General features: G+C 40.1%; 2 protein-coding genes across 9 annotated transcripts in view; one reads left to right on the top strand and one right to left on the bottom strand.

Moving 5' to 3' along the window:
* Positions 1,689 to 14,359, bottom strand: SYT15 (synaptotagmin 15). Of its 5 annotated transcripts, none has more exons than XM_021398979.1 (9): positions 14,204 to 14,316; positions 12,638 to 12,819; positions 9,791 to 9,986; positions 9,034 to 9,207; positions 7,857 to 8,152; positions 6,797 to 6,967; positions 6,195 to 6,315; positions 4,343 to 4,522; positions 1,689 to 3,057 (listed from the first exon to the last, which is right to left on the bottom strand). In XM_021398979.1, the coding sequence occupies exons 3-9, from the start codon at positions 9,837 to 9,839 to the stop codon at positions 2,921 to 2,923; spliced, it is 1,128 nt and encodes a 375-aa protein (XP_021254654.1). In that variant the 5' UTR covers positions 9,840 to 9,986; positions 12,638 to 12,819; positions 14,204 to 14,316; the 3' UTR covers positions 1,689 to 2,920. The 5 variants fall into 5 exon arrangements, with proteins under 5 accessions (XP_021254654.1, XP_021254657.1, XP_021254653.1 ...); XM_021398982.1 differs by having other exon boundaries at positions 9,034 to 9,204; XM_021398978.1 differs by lacking the exon at positions 12,638 to 12,819 and having other exon boundaries at positions 9,034 to 9,176; positions 14,204 to 14,359.
* Positions 12,848 to 19,833, top strand: part of GPRIN2 (G protein regulated inducer of neurite outgrowth 2) — a 30,854-nt gene continuing 23,868 nt past the window's right edge. The window contains exons 1-2 of one of the 4 annotated variants that reach the window (XM_021398974.1): positions 12,848 to 13,761; positions 14,535 to 14,713. The gene's annotated coding sequence lies outside the window, so the exon portion shown is untranslated. Of the gene's footprint in view, positions 13,815 to 14,534; positions 14,714 to 19,833 lie in introns of all 4 variants that reach the window. The other 3 variants (XM_021398972.1, XM_021398975.1, XM_021398973.1) reach the window with 3 other exon arrangements.

The following is a 19,833-nucleotide window of genomic DNA, read 5'->3' as shown; positions in this document are numbered from 1 at the left end:
GTTTTCTTGTTTACTAATAAAAGGGAAGGTGGTAAAGATTTTCTTTTGCTGACAGACTGAATGGGGAAAAAAAAAAACAAAAAAAAACAACAATCCTGAGGTCCCTGGTTACTGAATGACTCAAAAGAAATGAATTTTCAGCTGAAGTGTTGATGTCACTCGTCTTATTTCTGTTATTTAAATACTTGTGTACTGATGAGTCTGGTCAGATCCAATTGATAGCCATTTTGTCTTGATTTGCTTTACATGGCAAAAGTCTTCTGGTTTAATCCCTGGCTATGGTCTGTTAAAAACAATTCCCCATTGTTTTATTCCATCTCTGAATGTGCGACTCTTATCTCATAAGACTAGAACTACAATTCTATGACGCTGATGGTTTTTCAGATGAATTACAATGAGTATTACCTCACTGTTCATATTTTCACTATTTGTATCTCATTCTTTCTATACTTTATTCAGCAATGCCTGATTCTAGAATGTGGATTACTTAGTGCCAGGGGAGAACACACAGAAGGAAAGAATAATTTCAATGTTTGTATTTGTTTAAATGAGGCATAAACACTAATATTAACCTAGCATGAATTAAAGTATTCCAGGAGCTCTTTGAATTTAATAAGACTTAGGAAAACCAGACATCAATTATGTTAGAGAAATTCTCAAAATTGTTTAACATCCTGTCATCCTGTCAGCCTCATTAGGATGATTTGATAACTTTGGAGGGAAGTCATACCATCTGGATTGCTGAACTATGTGTGTCTAACTGCTGAGTTCCACATATTGTGGTTATGCTGCTGGCTGACTTGAACCTCATTCTCTTCTCATTATCCTTTTAGGTGACTACTCTCTGACTTTTTTAATAGTGTCCTTTCGTGAAATCTGATCTATAAACGTAACATTGTTCAATGTCAGTTTAGTTTATTGTAATGCCTTAGCTTCGTTTCTGATGTTTGCTTAAAAATGTTTTTCTTGGACATTTTAAGTCCCACTTCTTATGTTCTTCACTTTAGACTTCTTTCCATGCATTTCACACTGGAAGTGGTGGTCGGGTTTCTTTTCTAAAATGCTCTTTAGATCAGAAGTGTAACGTTCATTCATGTCTGCTCTAAAAATGGGTAAATTACTGCTCACTGCCACTCAAAGGTGTTGTTTTTCTATGAGTAAATGATAGATCTATTGCAGAGCTTTCGAAATTCTGAAGTTTGTCAATAATAATGGAAGTATTGAGAGAAGTGTCACATTTTGTATGATCTTGCATCTCTTTCCTACATGTTTATTGGGTGAGGGTTTTCTGTGCTGTGCATCTTACTCAGATGATAAATCTTTTTGGAGGAAAAGAAGAGCTAGTGCAGTTTGGCACGAAGAGGTCTTGTAATCATTCCTCCACCTTCACTTCGATGCAGGTCTCAAGCACAGGTTTCTAAAAAGCAGCAGGTAAGAAAGAAAAAAGAAGCCCGCCCTGTATTATGTGACAAGAGCACTGTATTGTAATACCTTATTTAATCATGTGTTTTTCATTACTGGAATAACTGCTGGTCAGGAAGAGTCAAAATGGACCTTACTCGTTTAATTTGCTTGAGCACCATCAAGAAAGCTGGTAAGTGCATTTAAATATTCTGTCATTTTTGGGATTTAATACAAACTCTAAGTAGTTGGCATCCAAATGTATAGGAAGTAGAAAAAAGAGACTGTTAGTGCAACACATTATTTTATTACTTGGAGCATGCTGTATATTAAGTCAGATACGTGACCAAAAGCCCATTATTTCTCACTTTAGAGATATTTATGTTAATTGGCACTGTAGGTTACATGCATCTTCCTGCACAAACTAGTAAGCATAACTGCCTGGAGTAACTTTAATAGTTCTTTTAATGTTTTAAAAATTATTGGTATTATTTGAATCATAAAAAGACAATAGTTTTGGTAAAATCGCTTTATTGTAGTAATACAACTAGCATTTTGTGTGTGTGTGTATATATATATATGTATGTATATATATATATATATACAACTTTCCTTCCTAGATCAAGCACACTGCATACTGGATAAGCTTTCAGTGGTTTTGTAGTTAAATTTGGGCTTGGGGCAGTATTCATTTAATGGAGATACAATCTTTTAATTCTTGACTAAATTCTAACAACTGCAGACTCTTATATCCAGTGACATAGTTAGCAAGACAGACTGAGGGATACCATTTAACATTTCAAATGGGGGATCAGGTGAAGAGGAGTATTCTATCAGTTCCTCTCATACATTTTCATTCACTGTATTTTCCTTTAGACAGTGAGAAATGGAAAGTGCTTTTTTATATTGAATTAACATAATATCCCGTTTGAAAGGAATTGAGTTTATTTCAGTTTCAGAAATTATGGTCCTCTTGGAACATAATTGTACGAAATTGTACAAAATGTTTGTCTGCAGTAGCCTATCTGGTTTATGACTGTAGTGTGTAAAAGGTGTGAAGATCAGGTCCCCAGTGAATAGTCAGTAAAAGAATTGTATTTATTTTGATTGAAAGTAATTGAATTACTTTACCGAACAGTAATTTAATTAGTGCAGAAAACTACCACTAAAACAAACATACATTCTAAGGGCATTCTAAGGGCTTCCACTAATTGACTGAGTTTTCAGTGTAAGTGTGTCCATACTAGGTCAAACCTTAATCCATGCTCTGTTTCCAGGAGAGATATATCTAGGGAGACATACAAGGACAAGTTGGGGTTGGGTTCCGGACTACCAGGGACCAAGTCGTCTTCTGATTTTCTGTGTTTAGAGTAAGAAAGAATATACTTTTTTTCTTTTATTCCTGTCTACTTAGGAGTGTTAACTGTTCAGAAATTTTGTACCCTTTATCACTAGGTTATGAAGGGCAGTGAGAGTTTCTCCATCTTACATGTGTTTTTTGTCCATGTAGTGATGCTGTTTAAGTGCTGTAGCAGAGAGCATGCCATTGTTTAACCAGCTCCTTAGGCTTGCTGATCATTTCATTCCAGTGTTCTAGTTCTTTGCCCCGACTGTACATGAATGGCCCAACTATGACACGCCCCAGCACATGTGTTTCTGGAGGAAAAAAAAAGCATAATTAACACCCATGAGTGCTTCTAAGAAATATAAATGAGAATCTTAATCTTTATTTCTCTAAGAAATGCATGTTCTGAAAATTATTTTTAAATCCAATTTTTTTGCCAAGGAGTCTACACTCGATCTCCAGTTCCCTGGTTTTCATGTGCTAAGATACTTTTCAATGCTGGAAGTGGGTATTTAGTCAGTTCACTCTGCTCTAAATTAGAATCAGATTAAGGCACACAGTTCTGTCTGTCCAGAATCTCTACCCAAATGTACTGTTGAAGTGTGCCCTAGTTCAAGGCATTGGCAACCTTAGCAGGGGTTGTATGATACTCTAGCTTGGGAAATAATAGATTCAGCTACTGAGACGTCAGATGGGAGTCAATACACAGGTTCCATTTAACATTCTGCCACTAGCTAATTACCTACTCTGTGATTAAGCAGATTGTTTCTTCTTACCTCAATTATGCAACCTAGGACAGGGAAGATAATTTGAACCTACTTTACATGAATTTGAGGATTTTTGTAAAGCATTTGGTTGTCTGCAAGTAAAAAATGATGAAAGACGCAAATACTGATCCTAATCCTCGTCAGTCCTCAAAGCCAAACTGCCTACCCATAAACTCACCGCTGTTATTATTGTTGTTGTTATTAGAACTGTATGAATTCAAAGAAGAGTATTAATGTTTAATTATTGAGATCAGATTTCCACTGCAGGGAGGAGTTTGCATTGTGAGCAGTAGAAACATTGAATTCTGGTTTACTTCTCAAAGCAGAACTCCTTAATGGATTCTCTGATCATTAGTAAAAGGTGACCTCAAGCATCAGGCTTTCTGCCAAGGAGAGGAAATGTTTGTAATCTTTCTTTTATCTTACTGCCTGAACTGCTGTGGTAATTAAAATTGCTGTTCATTTTCCAAATTTGATTAGAAATGGTAAATGGCTTCAAAATTTTGGAGATTAGAATTTTTATGCATAAGCATTCACAAATCATAATTACATACGCTCATTTCCTTAGAATACCAGAATGAAACAAAAATACTACAGTCTGTGTTCTGATAGTGACTAGCCTATAGTTATCTTTTATTAAATTTTTCTCTTCTGAAAGTTATGCACTTACTGCAAATAAGTTGTTCTGCTTTTTAAAGAGAGCAAACAATACTGGAAACTTCTTCTGGTATTTTATGATTACAGGTTATGATTATGAGTTCGTTCCAGCTTTAATCCTCTCTGCAGTGTAGTAAGAGATTCGACATCTTAAATGTAATGTGTAGCTTACTTTGTTGTTCGGTATTCTGGAGCACAGATAGACTCAGGCTTGTTGTATCCAGCTCTGTCTGATTTGCCTTGAAACTAAAGGATTCATTGTACACTGGATTGGGAGATCCCAGAACAGCTGCTGTCTTTTTACTTCTGACCAAGTTATTATGGTTCATCAGTGAGACCTTGACGTACACACCTTGGAGGGGGAAAAAAAAAAAAGCACCAGAGGCAGTTAGGAAGGCTTAAGGAATTGCTCACTTTCAGGAGTAAATGCCAAGTATAAAATTCCATCACGAGCGACTGAAATGTGTACGGTAGTATGATAGTGCATAACATTAAGCAGAGAGTACACAAAGTGCTTAGGGTGTAGCTTCACCGTATCCTTTCCAATTCAAGAGCTGTTGAAAGCAGCAGTCATGTTCTTACCCATCATCCTTGGATCAGATATGTTTCTGATAAAACTGTATCTGTTTAGGAGTAACTGATTATCCTAGTGAATCTTGAAAAGGTGTTATCAATGACTTCTAGTTGTGCTATGAGGAATTTTCTAAAAAATTTGTGGAAAAGAGGTGAAAGAACAATTTCAAATGGTCTCTGCTCTGTCGTCTTTGAAAGTATTACAAAAATGGTGGCAGGGATGGATGACAGCAACAAAATCTTGCCCTTCCTGTAGGGGACCTGTACTGTATTGTGGTCTTACTCAGTCTTTGATAGTGAGATCTAGAGCAGCCTGAAATTATCTCTGCTGATACTGTGTTTATTATCCCTGCTATTCAGTTCATTAAGGTTCATTTGTATAACAAAAACAATCAGAATGTCAGGACTGAGCCAATGTTGGCAGGCTCCTTGTGTCTCCTTGTTATTTCTACGGATCCAGTAGGCTCTCCCTACTGTTCAGAGTCTGCAGGATTACCAGAACAGATGTTTGTTCTGGCTGAGCTGTTACCTGAGTGCTATATATGGAAAAGAGTTACTATGTAAACTGCTTGATACAGTATCTGGCTTTTAATTACTTTATTACTTCTTAAAAACACTTAATTCACCTGAATCTAAAAATGAATTTCTTCTTACACTCCTATACTGTATATTTTCTATCAGAGATTAATGTGGCACTGAGTCCTGTCAAGAGCTTCTCATTCCTGTTTCTGTGGGGTTTACTAGAGAATCTATAAACTCATTTAGAGGGTATCTCTTCTGAAGTCTAACATCCTGGTAACAGCCTGTTTGAATAAACCTTATGGTTTCTGATATGTCTGTACAGAGAGAACTAACCATCTTTTAACTGCTAGATGCTATTCTGCATTTGTATTGTTTAGTTTTGGAGCCCTTCACTAAATCACTAAAGATTTTGACACAGTGAAATTTGTTTTCAACATCTGAGGCCAAGGACACTTGAGTAGAATGTCCCAGGGAAAAAACCCAGTGCAGGAAGGGCTAATGATTGAGACTCCATGCCACGGTCCTTGAAACAACACCCAGGCCATCCTAAATTGGGAGTTTTCTCCAGTTCTCCCCAGGATGGCTGTTCAGTGCAAGCAGTTGTTCTGCAGCCCTTAACCTCTTGTCTTTTGCCTCAAGCCTTTTCCCTGGGGCAGCTGTTAATTCTGAATTGGATTGCAGCAAAGCAGTGATTCTCAATTTGTTAAAGTAGGATGACAAGCTATTATGAACCAAAGCCAAAACACACCAGAACTGAGTTATCAAAATCTAATTACCCCAGTAACAAAATATGGTTTGTTTTCATTCAAATTACTCTGTTTATTTGTTCTATTCAGAGTCACTCAGCATTAGCCCGGCTGAACTAATGAGGAAGGAACAAATTGGAACAGGAATTTTGGAGCTGATAGCAAAGAGGAAGTGACACTTACTGACAGCACGGCTCTCATCCTGAAGCTTTAATCCCCTTGCCCTCAGAACCACTACAGTGAGACGACCCAGGCAGTCATTGTAGCTGAGGGAGAACTGGATATCGCCGTACTCTGAGGGAGTCTTGGAAAGCAAGATAGTGTCATCAGATATCTGAAAAACTCTTCACACAGATAAATGGGGGGGGAGGGGGCGTGAATGTTTCTTCATGCTAGTGCTTTCTGCAACACCAAGGCAGTGTAATGGCTTTATTTATGCTGTTGTGACATTTGATAGAACCGGTTAATCAGCCTTCCTGAATCTTCCTTACCTCTTGAACTTTTCCTGCTCTTTTCTATTTCAAAACAGAAAGAAATAACATAAAGTACTTTCTCACATAACTGTATCCTCCTAACCTATGTGACTGTTTCTGAACAGTTGGATAATGCCTGTACACCTGCTTTTGAGCTGCAGGTTCATAAGAGGGGAACTTGAACTCCAAATATTTATCAAACTTTAACATCTGATGTATTCAATACAACATACTTCTCTCTTACCTGTACCCTTCCAATACTTGTAAGAGGAGAGAAATTCAACAATGCCAAGCAGCATGGTGTGTACCTACCTCCAAGTTTTCTTTCTCCAAATCTCTCCATATGACTACTTTGCTATCATCAGTTAATGTTTCGTTTTTCAGTGGGAAGATGACTTGGCCTAGGAGATGGTGATGCTTCTGCTTATCAACATGATAAACCAAAAATTTGAGAGTCCTCTGAAGCAACGTTTTACTGGAAACCTATACAGGAAAAGGAGGAATATATTAATAATAGTAAGCTATCAGAGACTTTTCTATGCAAGCATAACTTCAGAAGAAGAATTTTACAAAGAGTGACAAAAGTAGGTAGAGATTTTCTTTGGTTATTTCAAGTCAGCTTTCTTAATTTGCCCAAAATCTTAGCTGTGCAGGAATCTGAAGATCCAAGCTAAAACAGTCGATTTTTAAAAATGTAGAACTAGCAGTTTTTCAACCCAGGAAGATCTAGAGTTATGATACATACACTTCTAGAGACAAATGTTTAGAAGTCTGTGAACATTTTTAGTTGTCTGAAACTCAAACTTCTTTGGTTTTAATGCTTGTTCTGTGAGAGACGTGGTTTAGTGGGTATGGTGATGATGGTTGATGGTTGAACTAGATGATCTTAAAGGTCTGTTCCAACCTTAATCATTCTATGGCATCTGTGCAAAGCTTCTTGCTCTAGAAGCCACGTGTCTAGGTTTACAGCATTATATAAATGCTGTTCCAGACACCTCTTGGGTTCTGATTTCTAGTCTACTTTAACCGTAATGAAATTAAAAGCTATAAAAACTTCAGTATATGTTTCCTCTGGATGTCTAGAGCTGCTGTGCTGCACTGTGCAGCCATAGTTCAGGCTAGGGTTATCCTTCCCAGGACATATTTTGTAATCCCCAACTTTAGTGTAGACCATAAGTAAGGCTGGTTCTGGAGCCACAGACTTGGGTAGGTAGCCCAGAATCTCCAGAAGGCTCAGTAATAAATTGCACCTCCAGTGGAAACACTTGTGTCTTGGTAGAAGTTTGTAAAAAATACATTTTCACAAAACGTGCTTTAATTCAACAGGACAATATTTGGAAACAAAAACCTGCTTCATCAAAAGTACAGGTACCTGGAAAACAAAGCTTTCATCAAACTGTGGATTAAGGGTTTTACGCTTTATTTTAGACTGCAAGTAGCGTCTTTCATCAGGCAGCAAGTAGATTTTCACAAACGGACTGCAGGAATCAGCAGGAGGCTGCAACTTCCTGGCTTTTATCAAGGAGATGAGGAGCCTTTCTGATGCTTGCTTATATTCTATAGAGAACCAGAGACGGCCAATGTTGCCTTCAGGAAAATCGGTCTCACTCTTATCTTCAGGAAACTTGTACAGCTCTGGGTTAATGGTCCCTACAATGTAAGCTCCAGCTTCACAAAATAAAAAGTATCAACATGTTAGTTTCAAGACGGTAGCAGGCAATATTGTAACGACTGCTGTATTAGGGAAATCCCATTAATCTATCTTTGCATAAACTTCGGATTTGAATTATTTTTCCCTCAAATCTGGGAGTAGTTGTAAGCTGCGCCACTCCCCTTTTCTTTTTCTTATTCCTATGAACGATGCTTTGATAGTTCTGGGTATTTGTTGTTGCAGTCTGCAATCTTAGCTGCAGTTGGTCACTCTGCTTGTTTAGGGGGACAACAATCAGATACTTCCTGAGTTACCCCCATGTTGTGTATTTACAAAACATAGGAGCATAGGAGATTGCTTTACGTGCACCCTATGTGCGAGGTTCTGAAGCAGTGCAAAGAATGGCTACGTTCTGGCCCAATTCCTGCATAGAGTCATGGAACTGTAAGGGTTGGAAGGGACCTCTAGAGGTTGTTGAGTTCAACAAACCCTGCTAAAGCAGGTTGCCTACAGAAGGTCGCACAGGTAGGCATCCAGATGGGTCTTGAACATCTCCAGAGAAGAAGACTTCACAGCTTATCTAGGCAGCCTGTTCCAGTGCTCTGGCACTCTCACTGTGAAGTTCTTCCACATATTTGTGTGGATCTCCGTGAGTTCCAATCTCTACCCATTGCCTCTTGTTCTGTTGCTGCGCACCACTGAAAAGAGTTTGTCCCCATCAACTTGCCATATACAGACATGCTGTGTATATATATATATATATATATATAAGTAGATACATACATGTATTTTATATGTGGTGTATATGTAGTGTTTAGGGCTTATCTGGCATGCCTTCAATGAACATGCTTCATCATCAGGTTGCCCTTCCAAGAGTCATATTTTTGAAATGTCGTACCCAAAGAATGAAATGATGACCGTGGCCCAGACTGGGGAATCATGCAGGAGTTATTGTCTTCCTGAATTTGTTCTTCATTTGTCAGGTTAATCCAGTCTCGCCCATGCAGTGTTGGTGGAATTATAAACGGAACGCTTTTGGATCTGCTCAAGACATCAACAGCTACTGATTCTTCTAGTTTAAATACAGAAACCAAACTTAGTAACAGTAACGTGGTTACTTATCTCGGGTTAAAAAAAAATAATAATACAGAGATGCACAGATAGAAAAAGTAAATATCTTTTTTTTTTGTAAATATCCTTGTTTGGAAATATCTGTGTAATGCCTAGAGGTCCATCAAGGGACCTCAGATCTCACGTCTTCACAGATTCCTCGCTTTTCCTTTTCTTCTCCTTTGGAATTAATCTTTCCAAGAAAATGAAGAACTGCAGCTTCTTGTTTTAGAGCTTCAAAGCTCTGCAGTAACTGAGAGTTTCCTTTCAGAACTGAAATCCTAATGCTAAGTTCTTGGATACTTTATGAAAAACTACCAGGAACGATGCAGACACCTGGGCCGTATTTGTCTATGTAACAGATAAAGCTATCCGTGCAGCAATAACACTCAACTGTACTACCTTTTACATAAATTAGAAATAATCATTGCATTCATAGTTTTAGAAAAGAGCAAAGCAGAACATATATTTTTTTTAAAATCAGGTCATAGCTAATTTGAAATAAACCAGGTTAAAGTGCCTACTTTAAAAACAAAATTATATACCTTGTGCTTTTTGGTTGAATTTCAGATGTCTGATCTTGCAAAATGGCATTCACAGATGTTGTTTTGGCAGGATTAGGGAGCTCTTCATAAGAATAAATGAGGCAAAACCTCTTCCAGAGCAAGTATGCAGTTATTCCGATGAGAGCAAATAGAAGAATCCCTACTGTTACACCTCCAGCAACAGTAACTACTTGTTCTGTTCAAACACAAGCACATAAAACAGCATAGCAGAATCAAAGTCATGTACCTTTGGGAGGGAGATAGGAAAATTAAAAGTGTCATTTTTATTTACATTCTAAAAACATCTTAAAATGTAATGTTCTGCTCATGTGCACAATTTCTTTGGCTATATTGTGATGTAACGCCTGAAGATGTCATCAGCAGTGAAAGAAAGTGTTCAGGTATGTTGATGATGACTGCAGTTTGAGTCTATAGATGGGGAAGAACAACCGAAGCCCTAGTAGTTACATATCCTTATTTTCCTGTAACATAAACGCTTACCATAGCATGATAGAAGTGCTATAGCTTTCATAATGGAAGAAGAAGAAAACCCAGGAGCACCTAACACATACAAGAGGTACTACTACTTCAGTTTGTTTTGATTTTCCAATTACTCATCTGTGTTGGATTGAGGCTAGGTCCTGGCGCAAGGAACAAAGCAAACGTCAGGATGTTGGTTTTTCCCTTCTTAAGGATTCGCGTTTCCTGATCAGTAAAGACAAACTTAAGTATCCAGTACACACTATCTCCTGAATCCTGGTTACTTCAGATATAATCAAATCTGGTATAACTTGGGTTTTCTTATATTTTTTTCACACCAATAGAAATGGAAACGTAATAAATTTCTTTAATATAATATGAATAGAAGGAATTCTGTTATGAAAATTTGTTTTTAGGCCATGAGCAGACAGTTGCTAGTGAGCCTCAGTTCATTGTCTTTAGTTTGCTGAGTATTCTAGAGTAAAATGCTGTAGAGGCAATTTCTGCACTGCGGTTTACACCCAGCCTGTCTTGGCCCAGCTCTGAACTGTGCATGGACACATGACTGGATCTCAGCTGAGAACTGATCAGGATATACTCTCAGTATATCCTCCCTGGCAGTGAGCCTGAACTGCAGAATTCTCTACCCTCTACAGTGATGGGAGGCAACTTAGGATGATCTGAGTCCTGTGCACTGATTGAGCTTAGCTCTCAGGGCCTCCGCTGGAATTGATGTGACAGAGACCTGCTGTTCTGTCACAACCGATACTGACTTTTTCTCTTCTCTGGTTTTAGGGTGCAGACTGGTGGTTGAGAGGCAGATCTGAACCTGCCTTGAACATTGGCTGCCACCAGTGAGTCATTTTCCTTTTCGAATATCAGAAGACAACTGAATGGGTCAGGCTTGTCCACATCTGACCCAAGAGTTCTGAGGCTTAGGCTGGGGTGCTTTCTGGCTCACAGTTAAATGTTCTGAATGGAGAAGGAGTCCTGACCGGAGTCACTGTAAGAGATAATGTAAGCGGACTATAAATTTTGCTTTTTGGAAACAAAAATGGAAATCCAGAAATTCATTATTATGCAGTATTTAATGAGTGTCATGTACTATATTGACATATAGGTAGAAGGGTTTGATTAAAATCAACCCCACATTGTCTGCTAGCTCATGAAATTCTGACATTGTGTGGGCAAGCTGAGTCAGTCTGCTGAGATGCAGCCTCCTCAGGTGGGGTCTGTAACTTCCAGCAGCTCTAAGAATAAGTAAGGTGCAAAGAAATCAGAGAATTGATTGCAATTTATCATGGCATTTTTGTACTACTTCCAATAGGTAGGGACCCATTCCTGATCAGATCCCAGTGTCCTAGAGCACAGCAGCACAGGGGCTGCCTTTCCTTCTGTGCAGGGTTCCCAAGGTAAGAAAAATACTGCCACTGTTCCATTTTTTCATTAACGCTAAGGCATTAACTTGAACTCTTTTCAGTGCCTCTCTGATTAAAGGTTCTTCCTTCTTCATCTTCTTTCTAACTATCCCTGTTGCACCTTTTCTATCCTTGCATCTTTCTTCAGGCACTGAACTCTATAAAGATACCAGGAAGAAAAAAACAAAATGCAATTTGTGTACTCTTTTAAGTCAATGATGAAAGAACACCTTTACAAAGATTATCAGCGTATAGAGTTAGAAAACACCTCAAGTAAGCTCATGTTATTCCTATTACCATAGTATTTAGAACTGGATATAACATTAGATGGAGTTCGGATATTTTCTAGTGTCTGAAGTGTTTATGAAAAGTACATACATCGATGTACTGCAAAAATGATGTAACTTTCTAGACCTTGGTGTGCTTATGTACAGCTTAATTCTGTACAGACTAGGAGTCCTTAGAAATCTGAATAGTTCTTCTATGTTAAAGTAACCCATAACCTATACAGATATGACTCATCTGGTAGAGGTATCTGAATTTATGCTTTGTTCCTTTCTCTTTGTTTTGTCTGTACTTGGCAGATACCTTGCAGTTAGTCACCTCTATATGGCAGTAGAAATACAGACAAGAAAAAGAAATACAAGCACAAAATATTCAGTCACTCATGGTAGCAGTTTTGAGTAACAACTTCAAAACTAGTAGTGTAGGAAGCAAGCTGCAAATACATGTACTACTGATCTTTCCTCTATTACCATGTTGCAATGGGTGATAAGAAATGTCCTTCAGCTACAGAACACTTACGTAAATACTTTGCTGTAAAATTAACCTGGCCACAGTGCCTCCAAGGCCTTTATCCCATCCTATCTGATTTTCCTGCCTTTCGTACAATCATGAGAGCCAGCCTTTTTTCTTTCTTTTTTTCCCAGCTCCTTCCCAGGTGTGTTACCTTAGCTTTCTGCAGGAATTGGCTGCCTGCTGCCTGTGAGCTGCCTTGTCAGCCGTGTTTCCATGCCCATGGAGCAGCCTCCCAGTTCCTGCCTATTCCACAGCGGTGAGCACTTTGCTGTGCCTTCCTCCACTCTGGGTACACTTCAGTATTTAGCCAGGCTTATTAGTGCAGTACTTACTCTGAGGAACATGAAACGAGTGCCTGTTTGAGATGGGTTAATATTAACACAAGGAAAAATCTGGTTGTGTTGCACTGGTAACTCAGTTTTCTTTTACAAGAATGCACAGTATGAGGAAATATGTAACAAATTCAGTTCGTGAGCATGGAAATGGTGTTTGTGTGTTCCTCTTATTTTCATAAGCCATGCTCAAGTGTGTCTTCAGACAGGCAGCCAAGCGATCTATAGCTTAGAAGGCCTGATGCAGAAAAGTGCTTTAATTTAATGCCAGTGAAGGTAAATAGAAATAAGTGATTTGCTTCGTGGAGGTGTTGTATCAACAATACAAATACCTATGGCAGGTGGTTCAGCTGTCTGGTCTGTCTTTGAGTAGTTAACATTTCGAGCAAGCTCGGCTGGACTCTGCTTAACGTGTGTCCTCTCCATCCCCGGTCCTTCATGTTCCTCGCAGCAGTCCTGTGTTCTCCTATAACTTTTGTCACCATTGGTCATTAAGAACAGAAAGCTGAGGTGTGCTGTGATGCAGCAGAGTAGAGCAGCTGTGCCCTGATTTTGAGTAAAAGAATGAGTTCCTCATCTCTTTCATGAGTTTGATGTCCTGAATTTGTTCAGTGCACAAGGGTAAGTATTTCTGAGCCATTCTCTGCCAATGTGTCCAATTCTGCTTTTTTTTTAGTTATTGTACCCATTTCAGTAAAGCAAGCTGCCTGGGATTTAATGAGGGCAAGGAGAATTTGGCTCATTTTCTTTATTTAGTTCATCTTATCTGATCAGATCAGCAACAGAACCAATGGTTTAGGGCACAATGTAGCAGCACACACAGAGTCAGCCACTGAAATAGGCTGAATCCATTGTGTGCCAGGAGTATTGTGTTGTGCTGTGGCACAGGATCGGGGCAGCAGTGATGGAACCGACCTGCTGGCACACCCCGTCTGCGCTGAGGGTATGTGCTGCTCGGGGTTCCACGAGCCTTTCTCACAGCTCGGAGAAAATCTGGTGTGTATCTTCTGTCTCTTTGGGTCTGGGCCCCTTTTTGCTCAGTGTTTGTTTTTAATAAGCTTTGCTTGAACTCCGCTGTAAAGCCTTTTCGGGCTGTGGCCAGGCACTTCTCCATCACGGCTTTTAATCCCCATATAAATACTCAGGCTTATCAATATTTCAGATATCAACATAGGCAGAGCCTAAGCCGAATGGTGGGGTGTCAACGGTTTGCCCAGCTGCTTGCGGCCAGCCTGGGGGCAGCTCTGCGGCTCCCGCTGCGGTCTCCTCGGTTGGCAGTTGCGGGATCAGCCGCGCTCGGGCCGGTTTCCTACCCCCGTTCTGCCGAAACGTGCTCCTGGCTCCCGGCACCGCGCCCTCCCTCCTGCCCGCGGCCGGACACTTACCGGGCATGGGTGCTCGGGCTCCTCGCGCCGCTGGCCTCCATCTGCCCCTGGCCGGGAGCTGCCGCCCCCCCGGGGCCCGAGAGCGGGCGGCCCCGCCCCGACGCTGGCAGCGGCGGGCACCGCGCTGCGGGGCGTGCGCCCGTCCCCGGACTGCTCCGTGCGGAGCTTCGGCATTTGGCAGGCACTTCTCAGCCTGCGACGGTTAAGCTGTTGGGATTCACACCGAGTACTTTTCAGATCTGGACATTCTGTACAGCTCAAATGTGTCGTTTTTGCCTTCAGAAGGGACGATGCTTTGCCTGTTACTCTGTTCTCACTTTTTTGTTCGCAGGCTTGGTTTGTGTGCGACGGAACTTTGAGAACTGCAGTTATGGCTAGAGAAGACTTTGATACTGCCTGAATTCTGAACGTTCCTGTGGGCATTTGTTTCAAAGCTCTTAACAAAATGTAGCACAAATGACCACAAAATATTCATTGGTCACAATTGCACCTTTTCCCAGTTGTGTTTTGGTATGTAACAGTCTAATCTTTTACTTGCATAATACATGCAACCACACAGATCTTGTCTAACGCATTCACTTGCGCATAGTGCAGAAGCAGTTCTTCGTAACTCCTTCTGTCTGCCAACATTGTCTTCTTTCTCAGCAAATACAGTATGAATCTACACCTTCAACTTCATATGTATATATTGTACATGGTTGTTCTGTTCAGGACTTGACACTTCAGAGTGGGACTTAGGGGTCTGGTAGATGAAAAACTGAACATGATCCAGCAGTGTGCACTTGCAGCCCGGAAGGCCATCTGCATCAGAAAGAGGAGTGGCCAGCAGGGGGGTGGAGGTGACTGTCCCCTTTTACTCTGCCTTTGTGAGGCCCCATCTGGAGTAGTGTGTCCAGGTCCGGGATCTCTGGCACATGAAGGCTGAGGAAGTGCTGGAGCAGGTCCGGGGGAGGGCCACGAGGATGCTCAGAGGGCTGGAGCACCTCTCTTAAGAAGATAAGCTGAGGGAGCTGGGCTTAGTTAGCCTGGAGAAGAAAAGGCTGCAGGGAGACCTCATTGTGTCCTTGAGGGGAACTTATAAGCATAGGGGGACCAACTTCACTCTTTCTGTTAGTGATATGACAAGGGGAAATGGCTTCAAATGAAAAGAGCTGAGACTACAGATAGATGTCATAAAAAAATTCTTTACTCATAGAGTGGTGAGGCACTGGCACTGCTGTCCAGGGAGATTGTGGATGTCCCAGCCCTGGAGGTGGCCCTGCGCAGCCTGATCTAGCGGTCAGCAACCCTGCCCGTGGCAGGGTTTGGAACTAGATGATCTTTAAGATCGTTTTCAACCTAAGCCATTCTATGATTGTACGCATTTATGCAGCACCATTTTAAATTTGAAAGCCAAAGAAATGCACAGGAATTAAGCTAGTAGGATTCTGATGAAAAATCAACCATTCTATGGGACTTATAGTGTCCCACTGTTGATGCAGTTTGATTTAGCATTTTCCACTGAATTTTGAGTCCTCTGGAAGAAAGTAAATAGATTATTTTTACACTTTTTTTTTAACACAGTTATCTGCATTTTCTGGTGCATTTTCTGTAATATAACACGTATGTTTTGCATTGTGCACATCTAGGTCTCATTTCTTACAGAGGCATTTAAAGGATGGTATAAAAACTCCATTTGTAACTCCAAGCCACATTTACTGTTCTTCAGGATAATCACCGACACATCCTAGTTTAGAATGCAGAGTAAATGATGCTGAATTCTCCCTTTTCTAGTGAATTTTGTAGTATTAACAATGAGAATGATGAGTCAGGCCCCTAGCTATTTCTGAAGTATATATTTTTCTCTTGTTTTTAACTCTGGTTGCATATTTGTATAATGTTTTTGAAAATACACATTCTCAAAGGATAGTATAGCTCATGATCTGGAGAGATACCAAATACTCTGTGATTTTGCTGTGTGTGTGGTGCCACTTTGCATAAGGGTGCTTACTTCAGTGAAGGTTGGTTGGCCTTGTTCAGTACGATGGAATGACGATACTGCTTTTCTGGCTGCTCTCTTCTAACTTCTGGATGCCTCCTTCCAGCTTCAGCAAAGCTGAAACTGATGTGGAAAAGGCAGATGTGATCATGGAAAATGTGTTGAAAAGGTACGCTGCTGTAATGTTGCTCCTAAAACTTCTGAAGAACAGAAAAATTTGAAATGGATAATGATTTGTTAAGGAATTGAGGTTAAATGTCAGAACATTCAGTCTAAAGAGTATTCTATCACAGAACACTTTTCTAAAATGTGCTACTTTTAAAAAGACGTTGTCACTATGCTCCTGAGATGCCAACCTAATAACACACCTGTTTGCATCCTTTATCTTATTTATTCAGTTGGATAGTTTTGTGAAGTATTTGCTCAGTGTATTTTACACCGAGTTTACAACAAGGTTGATTGCATAGAATGACTTAATGCTGTGTGTAGGAACACCCTATGGAAGAGGGTAGAGAAATACTTAGAGAAGATGCAGCTGTAGAATCATGGGCACCAACAGCAAATAGTGCCGGCATAGTTCAGTTGGTAGTTTCCCTCTAACATGCAGTCTTTGCTGTGATTTATTAATATTCTTAAAGTTAGATCAGATTTCTTTCATTGAAAAGATTTCTTTTAATTAATTAGTTCTTTTTATTTTTTTTAAATCCAGGCATTTTAAGTGAAATGTATTTGAGTTCTCCAGCCATCTCCACTAATTCCTTGTATTTGTGAGTTTTGACTTTCACGTTGGTGGCACCTTCAGCTAGAATGACTTCTATACAGTGGTAGGGTTTTTTTCCCAATTAATATGTGACCAGTTTAATTCAGACTAATGTTCCAGTCAGGGACATAATGGACTTGAATCTATGAGGAGTGCTAACAGCCACCCTAGCTGCAGCAAATAGATTACATCAGTATACAGAAGTATAATGGAGAATGGCAAAAATAATGAGTACTTAGAATTTCTATAGTGCATTTTATTCACAGGCTCCCAAATTCTGCACCAGCCTTAATTACTGCTAGTTAACCATTGCAAAAGCGTTTTGAAATAACTATTATTGTTAACCTTATTTTATAGATTGCTTAATAACTGAAATTCCTCCAAATTCACACTTGTGTAACGGAGATAAGAATTTCTTCCCACAATCTACTCTTGACCTTGAGCTGACCTCTAGTTCATGGCTTTAGCAAGCTATGGGTATGGGACTATTTCATAAAGCAGAACGTGAAAGAAAAATCTAGTCTGTCATAAAATATCCTTTAGTGGATCTGTTCTGGGAGCCATTTATTAGTTTCCTTTCAAAAGATAAGTTGGGAATAGTAGAGCAGGGGCATCCAGAGGGGATCCAGACCCCAGAAATGTTTTCTCTCCTCTTTACTGTTGACATTTGTTGCCTTGAAGTGCTCTGAGTGTCTCTCTCAGATCATGATCCAGACCTGCTCGCAGTAGAACTGCAGGTATGAAGCAGTCAGGGCTGAAACAGAGAACAGGAAAGAATCTTCACCAGCTGTCGCATGTGGTGCCTCTACAGGGACCTGGGAGAAAGGCAGCCAGAGAGAGAAAATGGAGAAGACGAAACCTAACAGAGGAGCCCCACTTTGGGTTCCCACTTTGGTATTTCATCTTAGCCCAGTGAACCCTCTGAATCTGTAGCTAAACTTGACGTTCTGCATGGAGAGATGGACAGAATTCTCTTTGGACTTGTGCAAATCTTCCTCCTGGGTGTATCTGTCCCATCAGTTTATTTCTGAAGCAGAATGGCTCAGCGAAGCCTGTGAGCATATGAAAAACAGGGCATGCTGTGCAAGACAGATTTTTCCATGCTTTGATGCTCTTCTTTTGCTATATATTTGTGTCCCCAACAGCCAGGAACACAATGCATTTACTGTCTCTTTAGGGCCTTCTTAAAGATCTTTTCAGCAGCATTACAGTACACTTACTGATATGAAAGCATACACAGGCAATCTGCATGTCAGGGCTTGTATAAAACTTAGAATGTTTCATTTTCTGCCTTGTATTTTCCTCCTGCTCTTATTATGCTTTAACCATTGGTGTTCCCTAATCTTATGTTTACGCAGGGTATAGCACCTCCTCCTGCCCAAAATAGGGCTTTGGTGTGAAGCAATATAGTAACGCAGAAAGCTTACTTGAAGGTGATTTCTCTGCATTCTGTTTGATACAGGAAAAACAAACAAACATGAATTTATATGCAGTTTAGATGCCTTTTCCTGAGGAAAGTTAGCAGCTGCTGCTGTTCTAAATAAAAACCAGTACAAAATGTTCCTCTAGAAAGGCTTTTAATAATAAGCTCCAAATTCACAGATGTTGTGTGCAAGGCCTAGGGAGGCTTCTTACAGAGAAGGTGGCTTGGGAGCTCTGTGTTGCTTGATTTTGAAGCTTTTGAGGGCAATGTATGTCCTGTTGTTCTGGTTTTGTACACCACTTGGCCTTCGTAATAGTAGTCTAAATTGTGTAGCTGTGACAAGGCCTTACGTGGTTACCTGTGTAAACATGCAAGACAAAATCCTTGCACAGCTGTGTGGATGAACAACACATTGCCCGAAGGCAGGACTAGTTTTTGTTTTTAATAGGTAGTTTCTCCTAACTTTCAGTCCCTCTGGAACAGAGAATGGATTTGGACCAAACATAACATGCACAACGTATGAGAAGTGTAAAGCAAATAAAAAGGGATTGCTGAGTAGTCTTAGATGCCTGGAGGCAGATAAGCATTGTGAAATTTAGATGAAGTGCAGGAAGGCACAAAATCATAAATATATATTACGCATATATGATGGAATTTATATATTTACATTTTCATACTTTCCTGCGTGTGTGTGGTGTGGCAATTATACCATATGTAATCTATCCCCAGTGGGTACTGCTCAATGGGTCTGGAAATTGGGGAGCTTACACAATTGGAATGAAATACTGAAATCTGAAGATCTGTTGCTCCTGTAGTTGTTTCTGGTTATTTCTGTAGGCACAGACACCCAGAGACCTTTCTGTGTATAGCAATGGCAGATTTTCAGAGGCCATTCCACACATTCATATTTAAAAATAATAGTAAAATAATAATGCCCCGAAGCCTGAACAAGATTAGTGAGATTTGGAGGGCCAGGGATCCTGGCTGAAGAGGAAAAAGGATAAACTTTCATATGATGAAGTCCTAATTGTATCTGAGTTAAGTGATACCCTCTGCTAAGCAGCTGGAGGCTGCCGGCCACTCGCAGCACTTTGGCTCCATCTGCTGGATTGCAATTTGCAAAAGGCTGCAGAGTGACTGACCCAGCTTCTGGCTCTGACACTGTGCCTGTTCTTGTACAGCTGTTGCAACAACAACAAAAAAAGAACGGTAAGGAAGACCAGATCCATTCACAGAATGTGTGATATGGTACAAGTAAATTGTAGTGTCTCATGTGCATCCAGAATAAGTCACGACATTTCCTAAATATAATTAATACAATGGTATTTGGCCCTAAATTCATATAATTCCATGCAATATCAACGGGCCTGTGCCGGAATCCTCAATTTCATTAGAAATGAAATCAGAAATAGTGACATAGGCAACATCCCAGCAGCTGTATGAACTCTTCAATTGTGTGTGTGTGTGTG

The sequence above is a fragment of the Numida meleagris genome, chromosome 5 (genome assembly GCF_002078875.1).
Source record: "Numida meleagris isolate 19003 breed g44 Domestic line chromosome 5, NumMel1.0, whole genome shotgun sequence".
NCBI classification, from domain to species: domain Eukaryota; kingdom Metazoa; phylum Chordata; class Aves; order Galliformes; family Numididae; genus Numida; species Numida meleagris.
Note: the sequence above shows the minus strand (reverse complement) of the source record. Positions and strands in the feature narration are given on the sequence as shown.